The sequence below is a fragment of the Syngnathus leptorhynchus genome, unplaced genomic scaffold (assembly GCF_054491065.1).
Source record: "Syngnathus leptorhynchus isolate UIUO unplaced genomic scaffold, UIUO_Slep HiC_scaffold_685, whole genome shotgun sequence".
In the NCBI taxonomy this organism is placed as follows: Eukaryota; Metazoa; Chordata; class Actinopteri; order Syngnathiformes; family Syngnathidae; genus Syngnathus; species Syngnathus leptorhynchus.
Window position 1 is genome coordinate 1 of NW_028232552.1, and position 12,860 is coordinate 12,860.

Sequence of the window (12,860 nt, forward strand, 5' to 3'; positions counted from 1 at the left end):
AGTTTGGATCAAACGTGCAGCTAGCTGTCGATCGAGCTAACTGCCTTCCGCCCTTTGTGGCAAATCTTGACCCAGGGATCCGCTTGACTTATTTCGTGTTATATTTGACACTATAATCACGCTTATATATATTAACACGTTGGAAAACCGTAAACCTGGAATTATGCACGTTTACCCTTTCAAGTAGCAAATCTGTAGCGCCGCTAGAAGAAAAGTGCATAAAATTCCAAAGATTAATCGATTGCCATGACACCAGCTTTATCAGATAGAACATTTAAATCGAATTGCGGTGTTATGAGTAACGTTTTCCTGGAATAAATATTTCAAAATCCCTCTTTAAAAAACGGTGAAAATGCACCGCTGGCCAACGGCTTAACTCAAAGACAATCGGGGTCAAATTTTGAGGTGTGCCCCTTTTTGGATGAATGCTACCGATATCAATTCTTAAAGTTAGTGAGAAATGGTGTGGGATTAATATAACCCATGTACTTGCTCTTCTGAGAGAAAGTTGTGATTTAATGTAGGATAAATATTCTGGCATCCTCACTTTTAAACCCGATTGTTGTCGATGTGCTGTAAAATCTAGTGTCTCCACTTCTTGTGCACTAAGTGTGTCTTTACAATCATGTAAAATGGTAGGCATAAAGAACGCGGGCATTAAGCCATGTTGCGGGCTGAGGTGAAAGGAGGAAATGTACTTGGAGAGGAAGTTGACTCGAGCAGCTGTGACACTAAAGGCCCACCGCATTCCCATGCCTCTCGGTTTTCAGTGTATGACCTTCCGACGGAGTCCCCCTGGTCAGTAATCATTTCTGATGTGTAGCTTATGATACTGGATATGAGCATTGAAGATGGAGGGTGGGGGGGGAAATGCATAAAAAGAGATGGTGTAGTCTCGGGTCAGTTTAAAGTACGCAAATCAACCGCTACTGTTGTTCTGAAACCTTTAAACCGATGTCCTCACCTTAGGCAATAGCAGTTTAACCATCCGAGAGGTACGAACATATCATTCATCACATCCTGTAACTAAGTGATTGTCACATAATGCTTGGTTAGACTGTAACTGACCGCGGATGTGTTTGCGACTTACGCAATGGACATTATGTAGTTCAACTAAGAGTACAGTCAAAAACAAAAAATAGTTGAATTTCCAAATTCGCTTTGATTCCGTGCTGGAATGCAAAGTTTTTAAATCCACCTTTATGTTCTTTCCGGTAAGCAGAAGGCCGTAGAGAATTAGACGTAGCCATAGCCACCCCGTGCGTTTCATCGGCGCCACGTCGGTTAATGAATCATGCCCTCGTTGGCGCAACGTTCGTTTACGGTCGTTGCCACAGCGCCGCGATAGACTGACCGAGCGGCGCTGGCACTGTCTGACATACTGGCGGCGACTCTCGATGCTGCTGCACAGCCACCTGCTGACACTCAAGAGACAGGTAGGAAAAGGCGCTGCAATCTTCTCAAAAGCGAAAACGCCGTTTTCAGCCCCAACATTTTTCCAGTGAGATGAGCGCGGCGTGTCGCCGGTGGCCTTTACTTTTCCAGGCAGCGTCGGAGATTCGGAACGACCCTTGCTGAGAAGCGACGGGGTCGTTCCACCAGAACAAAGCCGTATTTTCCCCGTTGCCGTGGCAATGTTTGCCCCCCCCCCCCCCACGCTATTCCTCTTCATATCCTCGAGGAACTTATTTAACGCTCGCAAATGTGTGACTTCTCTCCGCACGACCTCCAGATGACGGCTTTGATAGCGACGCTCGCACAGTCGTCCTTTTCATGAGCTTTTAAAACTTCCCAGATTAATGTGGAAGAGTAACAAGTTGCTGTGAGCCGCCGCCGCCGTGAAACTTTGGCTCCTGTGAATGTTTCGAAAGCAGCATGCGCTTCACGGGGGATACCTAAATTCCCCACGGACGCATTTGTTACCACTACTGAGATTATTGTTGGTATAGCAACATCCCCCCCCCTCCTCCTCCTCCCCATGTGGCTGTCAGAAGGTTGTTCTCTAAATGTCAGTAGAAATAAAAAAGCATGTCGCAGCGGGGCTAAGCAACCCTTGAGCAACAATGCGAGCTTAAGAACGTTCTCAGTCATGCCTTCCAAGCCAACTCTTTGGTCTTTCCGTGCAGTCATTCTGGTTTGGAAGTCTGTTAACGTGCGTATGTGTGTGTAAGGAGGGGAGGCAAGTTAATACACAACCGTCCCTTAGTTACATGAAAAGACAAACACGCGCGTTCGCAAGCGTAAAACTCGTTCCTCAAACTTCTTAGCAGTTTCTTTCGAGCCAGAAGAAAAGAAATTAATCTTCGAGATGCTAAATACAGAAATATCAATATAGTTGTTGTTTTTTTTTATTCCCCTTAATTTGACTAGCTTGCCTAGTAAATGTAATTCTGTTATCTGGAAATGATTTTGTTGTCATTCTTGGATGAAAGACAAAATTGTGGCAATGTCAACAGGTGGCAGGTGTGGGCACGATGTAGGCCAGAGGTCTCGCAGCCTTTATCTGCACCGAGCGACTCCACGAAGAACCTCACTCATCCCCTCCCTCCCCACTTTGTCTACTTATTTGTCAAAGCCGCCGTTTGGCCTCATTGAGTCAGCAAATTAGCTCTTAGTCTGGACCTGCCCCAGTCTGGATCCAGACAAAATGGCCCCATTCCTCGAAAACTTTTGTTAATACGTGTTTTGACTCGGCGGTGACCTGCTGCGGCGGGCTACCCCCCTGCCCTGTGTCATTATCACCTGCGTGTTCTTTTTCTGCCCCCACCGGCCTGAGATAAGCGCGGCCCCTTATCGGCTAGCGCGACCTCGTTGGGCTCTCTCACAATCCGCTCTCTGTTCTTGAGGCCAGCTGATTTTGGGAAACCCTCCACAAATCTGATTGCATGCCCCCCCTCTCCTTTCCACTCTGTCACACACACACATACACATACAGAATTTGTTGGCCCCTCCCTTAACAGTAAAGCATTTGGTCAGCGCCGAGGGAAGTTCGCCCAAGGGACCTTTCACTGAGCTCAGCTGACCTTTGTCCCAGTTTTATTTTTACTGTATGAGAGCTTGTGTTTTATGGGCATTCATTTATCAGTACCTGCCACCTCTAGAGAATTGGGGTTAGCCCTTTAGAAATGGTGCTTTTCATTAAAAAAATTTTTTTATTTAAAACGAATCATGCATCCAACGTCTGTTTTGAGGATTTTGTTCCGCTAATCAGAGCAGCCGTTTTATTATTAAGCGCGGACAGACACGGAAGCCTTAAAAGCGTGGGACTGGAGCCTCCTCTCGTTTTGAAGCTTTGCCCACCCTGTAATCCTCACCTTGTGACTACAGGCCTGTGACACCGTGCTGAAGTCCAAAGCTCGCAATTCCCGTTCCCACTTAACCAGTGTCATGCAAGTTCCCCCCCACCCCCCTTTGTAAATGAAGCAGAGTCCGTCATGGTGGTTGCAGCTTCTTATGTTGTTTATTTTTACACTAGGGCAAATTTCAACTGTGTCGCCTTTTGTGTGAATCATTTCTAAATCTGGTCTCTCTCGACAGGCTTTCTGTGTTAACTTGGGCCGTACCTATATGGCGTGTGTGAGCGGGGAATTTTGCCAGGCACAGCACCTCGCCGCCGTGGAGAAGTGAATCGGCTGCCCCGCCCCGAAAGACTACGCTGCCCGCAAGCCCCCTTGACTGGCCATTGTCCTCGGAAGCGCTGACTTTTGGAATCATTTTTTTTAAAAAAATTAAAAAGGCCCACCTGGATAACGTACGCGTGGTCCTCGCCCCAACTGTCCCCAGCCAATCCGCCAACTCTTTGCTTTCTGCTTTCTCTTTGAACAGCCAATCACAAACAGCTCTCCTGAATGGGGTAAAGTGACTTTCGGATAGTCTCTCCATCTTTTTCCTTTTTTTTTTTTGTTTGCCATTTTGACTTTGTATTGTTTTTATTTTTACATCCCGAGGTTTCGTCGGACTCGTTTTTTGTCCCTTCCTCCCCGTCCTCTGTGTGCATCACCCTCATCACCTCCTTGTCGTCCCTCCTTTTATTTCCTCAGCCGTTACCGCAAATCTCCCTTTTCTTGACTTTTTTTTTTGTTTGTTGGTTTGGTAAGAGTTTTGCATTGTAATTGTTTATTTCCTTCAAGCCGTCTCGCCAACATGAACCGCCCCGCTGCAGTCGAGATAACCTACGAGTGCATGAGGTTCCTCATCACCCACAATCCCACCAATGCCACCCTTAACAAGTTCACCGAGGTATGTCTGCCGACGCTTTTCTTCACATAAACGCACTTGTTTACGACTGGTCTTTTTTTTTTTTTTTTTTAAACACCCTGCCAGGAGCTAAAAAAGTTTGCGGTCCACACACTGGTGAGAGTGTGTGAAGCCACCTACGACAAGGCTCCGGTGGAGAAGGAAGGGATTCAGGTTTTGGTAAGAGAGCGCAATGATCCTTAATGATTTTGTTAGAAAATGTTTGAACACATTTTTTTTTTTTTGTCTTTGTAAAGGACTGGCCGTTTGACGACGGAGCCCCTCCCCCAACCCACATTGTGGACGACTGGCTCAAGCTGCTCAACACCAAGTTTCGAGAGGAACCCGGCTGCTGCATCGCCGTGCATTGTGTGGCAGGGCTCGGCCGGTGAGTCCTTCAAAAGGGGGAGGGGGGTGGTGACATTTGTGGCCTTACGCTCCAAGCAGGCAGCGATGCCTTTTAATATGGCAACTGTGCCGTCATGGCGTTTATACTTGCCAGTTGCTACAACAACGTTCAACAACGCAGGAGTTTATTTTTAGCAGTATTTGTTTTGGCCCCCGACATCAGTGAGGCGAGATGTAAATGGCAAGACCAACACGCGAAAGGAGCACGCACCCGCGTTCGTTGGGTGTCTCATCAGCAGCTCGCTTTTTTTAGCTTTTCAAACTGGAGTAGTGTCAAGGCTAAAAGCCCCCACTCCCCCCAACCATTTGCATGTGATTTGATGGGCGGTCATGAGGTTGTGTTGGCTTAAGTGCGTGCGTGTGGTGCACTTACTCACTTCCACTGGCAGCGGGGCAGAGAATTTCACACGCGTTTAAAAATAAAAGACAAAACGAGCCTGAAAATAAAGAAGCACATGATGCATGTGCAAGCGAGTACCAAAAAAAAAAAAAAAAATTTTTTTTAAAACTTCTGACCCCAAAGGCACATGTAAGCCCAATCGGATGTTTGGCCTCTCGGATTTTGCGTTCTGAATGTTGTGTAACTGTCATTCTTGCTTGGGAACTTGGCTTGATCTCGTTGGGCGCTTGGGTTGGAACTATTTGACAGCGATTACCTCCACCGCCCTCCATTTTATGATTCTCTTTGCCTTTTTTTTCGCCGCCCCGCAGCTTTCCATCTCTGCGTTCTCACATTCGGCCTCGAATTCTACCCTGCGGGAAATTGACTTCACCAAGCGTTGAGATTTGACCCAGCCGTGAAGCTTTTATTTATTTTCCCCGAGATATTATTCCTCGCCGCTATGGTATTGTAGCGTGTGTAGCGTAAACCCGCTGCCCCAGCAAGGCAACGCGAACCCTCGCACCCCTGTTGATTTCCCAGGCCTGTTTCTCAGGTTGAAACAAGCCGCGCACCAACAAAGCCATGCGAACTCTGGCATTTAATCTTATCTTCTCCTTCTTGTGTCTCCCTTCACCTTGTCCACCTCCCAGCGCTCCTGTCTTGGTGGCCTTGGCTCTCATCGAGAGCGGGATGAAGTATGAGGATGCTGTGCAGTTCATAAGGCAGTAAGTTACTTTGTTGGAGAAATGTCAAAAGGTGACGATCTGGTTTCTAAGCACGGCCAACTTTTTGTTTGTTTTGTTTTCTACCGTTGTTTCCTTCAGGAAGAGGCGCGGGGCCTTCAACTCCAAACAGCTTCTTTACCTCGAGAAATACCGACCGAAAATGCGTCTGCGCTTCAAGGACCCCAACGGCCACAGCTGTTGCGTGCAGTAAAGCCAGCCAAGCCCACCAGCACCTACCTGCCTATGCACCTCGAGCGGGAGCGTGGAGGGTGAAAATAAGAGGCGAGAGAGAGAGAAAGGGCGCTGTGTGTAATTGTTGTGATGATTTGTAAACATGCTTAATTGAACAGAGAACAAGCGAGTAATCGAATGAAATGAATTGCAACGGTGGGGGTCCACCAGCCGAACCAGCAAAGCACACAGATGGGGCCCACCTACCCGTTCTACTCTCAACCACGGCCCAAATATAGTCCATCCTGTTGTTTAGTTTAATATTATTTTTCTTTTTTTTTTTTCCTTTTATTCTCCCCCCACCTCATTCAACGTGGGGGTATTATACTTCCTTTTTGTGATTTTTTTTATTTTTTTTTTATTTTACACATACAGTGGTGATGAAAGGATGCAATATAAAATCTGATCTTTATTCCTGCAAACAATTAATTTTATGATTGGAATAGATTAATGTATCTTATAAAACGTTTTTAAGCCTCTTGTGACTGTCCATGTTGGGATGTTTTTCCTCACTCGGCGCACCAAGAATTGCAGTCATGTTTTTCCTCCTTTTAACTTGTTTGAAGTCACTTTCATTTTAAAGCTTCACAGAGTTTGAGTATGTCTGCGATATTTATTCACATGATGATCCGTTTGGGAGTTGCAAAGGGGTGAGGACACTGATTTTATTTTATTTTTTTCCTCCTCAATCCTTATTTTTCATTCTTTTGAGAGCCATGTCTTTATTTTTGTTCTATTTTTTTTTCTTGGAGTGCAATAGTCTGTCCACCTCAGTAAAGCCCACCGAACTGCTGTGACAGCCTCCACACATGCACATTCACCATTCCACATCAGTTGCGCAACCTCTACAATTGGTACATTTGTTTTTTGTTTTTTTACAATGACCATAGGACTCCCCTTAAGAGGCACACACAGCCTGAAGACCCCCCCCCACACACACACACACACAACCTGAAAGGCAAAAAGTGTAAGAATGAAAATGGTCAGGGTTTTTTTTTTTATTCCCATTTTGAAAACATCCCCAATTCGTATTTGTTCTTGAAAGAAAATTAAATTGAATAAAAAGTGTCATGTGTCTTCTTTGCATAAGTTGTTTACAAAAGGTGAGTTTAGGATGATTTGATAGCCAAAATAATTTCAACTTGTTTGTTCATTTTTCTACATGTTACTCTGACATTCAAATTCTATAAACTGTTGAAAAGTAGATTACTTCACCAAGGAAAGTAAGTGTAAAGAATTTTCCCTAATGAAGTGGCCTGTGATTAGGTACACCTGAAAATGGCAGTGTACCTAATAAAGTGTCCGAGTGACGTCACAGATTGAACAGCCAATCACAAAGTGGGGGGTTGTTTGGGTGTGGCACTTTTCACTCTCCGTTAAACTTTGACCATGAATTTTCCCTAATGAAGTGGCCTGTGATTAGGTACACCTGAAAATGGCAGTGTACCTAATAAAGTGTCCGAGTGACGTCACAGATTGAACAGCCAATCACAAAGTGGGGGGTTGTTTGGGTGTGGCACTTTTCACTCTCCGTTAAACTTTGACCATGAATTTTCCCTAATGAAGTGGCCTGTGATTAGGTACACCTGAAAATGGCAGTGTACCTAATAAAGTGTCCGAGTGACGTCACAGATTGAACAGCCAATCACAAAGTGGGGGGTTGTTTGGGTGTGGCACTTTTCACTCTCCGTTAAACTTTGACCATGAATTTTCCCTAATGAAGTGGCCTGTGATTAGGTACACCTGAAAATGGCAGTGTACCTAATAAAGTGTCCGAGTGACGTCACAGATTTAACAGCCAATCACAAAGTGGGGGGTTGTTTGGGTGTGGCACTTTTCACTCTCCGTTAAACTTTGACCATGAATTTTCCCTAATGAAGTGGCCTGTGATTAGGTACACCTGAAAATACCAGTGTACCTAATAAAGTGTCCGAGTGACGTCACAGATTGAACAGCCAATCACAAAGTGGGGGGTTGTTTGGGTGTGGCACTTTTCACTCTCCGTTAAACTTTGACCATGAATTTTCCCTAATGAAGTGGCCTGTGATTAGGTACACCTGAAAATGGCAGTGTACCTAATAAAGTGTCCGAGTGACGTCACAGATTGAACAGCCAATCACAAAGTGGGGGGTTGTTTGGGTGTGGCACTTTTCACTCTCCGTTAAACTTTGACCATGAATTTTCCCTAATGAAGTGGCCTGTGATTAGGTACACCTGAAAATGGCAGTGTACCTAATAAAGTGTCCGAGTGACGTCACAGATTGAACAGCCAATCACAAAGTGGGGGGTTGTTTGGGTGTGGCACTTTTCACTCTCCGTTAAACTTTGACCATGAATTTTCCCTAATGAAGTGGCCTGTGATTAGGTACACCTGAAAATGGCAGTGTACCTAATAAAGGGTCCGAGTGACGTCACAGATTGAACAGCCAATCACAAAGTGGGGGGTTGTTTGGGTGTGGCACTTTTCACTCTCTTTTCACTCTCCGTTAAACTTTGACCATGAATTTTCCCTAATGAAGTGGCCTGTGATTAGGTACACCTGAAAATGGCAGTGTACCTAATAAAGTGTCCGAGTGACGTCACAGATTGAACAGCCAATCACAAAGTGGGGGGTTGTTTGGGTGTGGCACTTTTCACTCTCCGTTAAACTTTGACCATGAATTTTCCCTAATGAAGTGGCCTGTGATTAGGTACACCTGAAAATGGCAGTGTACCTAATAAAGTGTCCGAGTGACGTCACAGATTGAACAGCCAATCACAAAGTGGGGGGTTGTTTGGGTGTGGCACTTTTCACTCTCCGTTAAACTTTGACCATGAATTTTCCCTAATGAAGTGGCCTGTGATTAGGTACACCTGAAAATGGCAGTGTACCTAATAAAGTGTCCGAGTGACGTCACAGATTGAACAGCCAATCACAAAGTGGGGGGTTGTTTGGGTGTGGCACTTTTCACTCTCCGTTAAACTTTGACCATGAATTTTCCCTAATGAAGTGGCCTGTGATTAGGTACACCTGAAAATGGCAGTGTACCTAATAAAGTGTCCGAGTGACGTCACAGATTGAACAGCCAATCACAAAGTGGGGGGTTGTTTGGGTGTGGCACTTTTCACTCTCCGTTAAACTTTGACCATGAATTTTCCCTAATGAAGTGGCCTGTGATTAGGTACACCTGAAAATGGCAGTGTACCTAATAAAGTGTCCGAGTGACGTCACAGATTGAACAGCCAATCACAAAGTGGGGGGTTGTTTGGGTGTGGCACTTTTCACTCTCCGTTAAACTTTGACCATGAATTTTCCCTAATGAAGTGGCCTGTGATTAGGTACACCTGAAAATGGCAGTGTACCTAATAAAGTGTCCGAGTGACGTCACAGATTGAACAGCCAATCACAAAGTGGGGGGTTGTTTGGGTGTGGCACTTTTCACTCTCCGTTAAACTTTGACCATGAATTTTCCCTAATGAAGTGGCCTGTGATTAGGTACACCTGAAAATGGCAGTGTACCTAATAAAGTGTCCGAGTGACGTCACAGATTGAACAGCCAATCACAAAGTGGGGGGTTGTTTGGGTGTGGCACTTTTCACTCTCCGTTAAACTTTGACCATGAATTTTCCCTAATGAAGTGGCCTGTGATTAGGTACACCTGAAAATGGCAGTGTACCTAATAAAGTGTCCGAGTGACGTCACAGATTGAACAGCCAATCACAAAGTGGGGGGTTGTTTGGGTGTGGCACTTTTCACTCTCCGTTAAACTTTGACCATGAATTTTCCCTAATGAAGTGGCCTGTGATTAGGTACACCTGAAAATGGCAGTGTACCTAATAAAGTGTCCGAGTGACGTCACAGATTGAACAGCCAATCACAAAGTGGGGGGTTGTTTGGGTGTGGCACTTTTCACTCTCCGTTAAACTTTGACCATGAATTTTCCCTAATGAAGTGGCCTGTGATTAGGTACACCTGAAAATGGCAGTGTACCTAATAAAGTGTCCGAGTGACGTCACAGATTGAACAGCCAATCACAAAGTGGGGGGTTGTTTGGGTGTGGCACTTTTCACTCTCCGTTAAACTTTGACCATGAATTTTCCCTAATGAAGTGGCCTGTGATTAGGTACACCTGAAAATGGCAGTGTACCTAATAAAGTGTCCGAGTGACGTCACAGATTGAACAGCCAATCACAAAGTGGGGGGTTGTTTGGGTGTGGCACTTTTCACTCTCCGTTAAACTTTGACCATGAATTTTCCCTAATGAAGTGGCCTGTGATTAGGTACACCTGAAAATGGCAGTGTACCTAATAAAGTGTCCGAGTGACGTCACAGATTGAACAGCCAATCACAAAGTGGGGGGTTGTTTGGGTGTGGCACTTTTCACTCTCCGTTAAACTTTGACCATGAATTTTCCCTAATGAAGTGGCCTGTGATTAGGTACACCTGAAAATGGCAGTGTACCTAATAAAGTGTCCGAGTGACGTCACAGATTGAACAGCCAATCACAAAGTGGGGGGTTGTTTGGGTGTGGCACTTTTCACTCTCCGTTAAACTTTGACCATGAATTTTCCCTAATGAAGTGGCCTGTGATTAGGTACACCTGAAAATGGCAGTGTACCTAATAAAGTGTCCGAGTGACGTCACAGATTGAACAGCCAATCACAAAGTGGGGGGTTGTTTGGGTGTGGCACTTTTCACTCTCCGTTAAACTTTGACCATGAATTTTCCCTAATGAAGTGGCCTGTGATTAGGTACACCTGAAAATGGCAGTGTACCTAATAAAGTGTCCGAGTGACGTCACAGATTGAACAGCCAATCACAAAGTGGGGGGTTGTTTGGGTGTGGCACTTTTCACTCTCCGTTAAACTTTGACCATGAATTTTCCCTAATGAAGTGGCCTGTGATTAGGTACACCTGAAAATGGCAGTGTACCTAATAAAGTGTCCGAGTGACGTCACAGATTGAACAGCCAATCACAAAGTGGGGGGTTGTTTGGGTGTGGCACTTTTCACTCTCCGTTAAACTTTGACCATGAATTTTCCCTAATGAAGTGGCCTGTGATTAGGTACACCTGAAAATGGCAGTGTACCTAATAAAGTGTCCGAGTGACGTCACAGATTGAACAGCCAATCACAAAGTGGGGGGTTGTTTGGGTGTGGCACTTTTCACTCTCCGTTAAACTTTGACCATGAATTTTCCCTAATGAAGTGGCCTGTGATTAGGTACACCTGAAAATGGCAGTGTACCTAATAAAGTGTCCGAGTGACGTCACAGATTGAACAGCCAATCACAAAGTGGGGGGTTGTTTGGGTGTGGCACTTTTCACTCTCCGTTAAACTTTGACCATGAATTTTCCCTAATGAAGTGGCCTGTGATTAGGTACACCTGAAAATGGCAGTGTACCTAATAAAGTGTCCGAGTGACGTCACAGATTGAACAGCCGAATCACAAAGTGGGGGGTTGTTTGGGTGTGGCACTTTTCACTCTCCGTTAAACTTTGACCATGAATTTTCCCTAATGAAGTGGCCTGTGATTAGGTACACCTGAAAATGGCAGTGTACCTAATAAAGTGTCCGAGTGACGTCACAGATTGAACAGCCAATCACAAAGTGGGGGGTTGTTTGGGTGTGGCACTTTTCACTCTCCGTTAAACTTTGACCATGAATTTTCCCTAATGAAGTGGCCTGTGATTAGGTACACCTGAAAATGGCAGTGTACCTAATAAAGTGTCCGAGTGACGTCACAGATTGAACAGCCAATCACAAAGTGGGGGGTTGTTTGGGTGTGGCACTTTTCACTCTCCGTTAAACTTTGACCATGAATTTTCCCTAATGAAGTGGCCTGTGATTAGGTACACCTGAAAATGGCAGTGTACCTAATAAAGTGTCCGAGTGACGTCACAGATTGAACAGCCAATCACAAAGTGGGGGGTTGTTTGGGTGTGGCACTTTTCACTCTCCGTTAAACTTTGACCATGAATTTTCCCTAATGAAGTGGCCTGTGATTAGGTACACCTGAAAATGGCAGTGTACCTAATAAAGTGTCCGAGTGACGTCACAGATTGAACAGCCAATCACAAAGTGGGGGGTTGTTTGGGTGTGGCACTTTTCACTCTCCGTTAAACTTTGACCATGAATTTTCCCTAATGAAGTGGCCTGTGATTAGGTACACCTGAAAATGGCAGTGTACCTAATAAAGTGTCCGAGTGACGTCACAGATTGAACAGCCAATCACAAAGTGGGGGGTTGTTTGGGTGTGGCACTTTTCATTCTCCGTTAAACTTTGACCATGAATTTTCCCTAATGAAGTGGCCTGTGATTAGGTACACCTGAAAATGGCAGTGTACCTAATAAAGTGTCCGAGTGACGTCACAGATTGAACAGCCAATCACAAAGTGGGGGGTTGTTTGGGTGTGGCACTTTTCACTCTCCGTTAAACTTTGACCATGAATTTTCCCTAATGAAGTGGCCTGTGATTAGGTACACCTGAAAATGGCAGTGTACCTAATAAAGGGTCCGAGTGACGTCACAGATTGAACAGCCAATCACAAAGTGGGGGGTTGTTTGGGTGTGGCACTTTTCACTCTCCGTTAAACTTTGACCATGAATTTTCCCTAATGAAGTGGCCTGTGATTAGGTACACCTGAAAATGGCAGTGTACCTAATAAAGTGTCCGAGTGACGTCACAGATTGAACAGCCAATCACAAAGTGGGGGGTTGTTTGGGTGTGGCACTTTTCACTCTCCGTTAAACTTTGACCATGAATTTTCCCTAATGAAGTGGCCTGTGATTAGGTACACCTGAAAATGGCAGTGTACCTAATAAAGTGTCCGAGTGACGTCACAGATTGAACAGCCAATCACAAAGTGGGGGGTTGTTTGGGTGTGGCACTTTTCACT

At 45.2% G+C, this 12,860-nt stretch overlaps 1 protein-coding gene across 1 annotated transcript; it reads left to right on the forward strand.

Annotated features, from left to right (window-relative positions):
• The first annotated feature begins 3,452 nt into the window (after positions 1–3,452).
• Positions 3,453–7,051, forward strand: LOC147036324 (protein tyrosine phosphatase type IVA 2-like). The gene is made up of 6 exons (XM_085905296.1): positions 3,453–3,853; positions 4,131–4,239; positions 4,324–4,416; positions 4,494–4,624; positions 5,677–5,751; positions 5,851–7,051. Exons 1-6 carry the CDS (start codon positions 3,849–3,851, stop codon positions 5,960–5,962), a joined length of 525 nt encoding a protein of 174 aa, XP_085761422.1. The 5' UTR covers positions 3,453–3,848; the 3' UTR covers positions 5,963–7,051.
• Positions 7,052–12,860: the final 5,809 nt, after the last annotated feature.

What these genes read in the sequence shown, in the direction of transcription:
- LOC147036324 (XM_085905296.1), top strand. An exon ending in AGGAAGGGATTCAGGTTTTG is followed by an intron (nt 4,417 to 4,493) that starts GTAAGAGAGCGC and finishes GTCTTTGTAAAG; the next exon opens with GACTGGCCGTTTGACGACGG. An exon ending in TGTGTGGCAGGGCTCGGCCG is followed by an intron (nt 4,625 to 5,676) that starts GTGAGTCCTTCA and finishes TCCACCTCCCAG; the next exon opens with CGCTCCTGTCTTGGTGGCCT.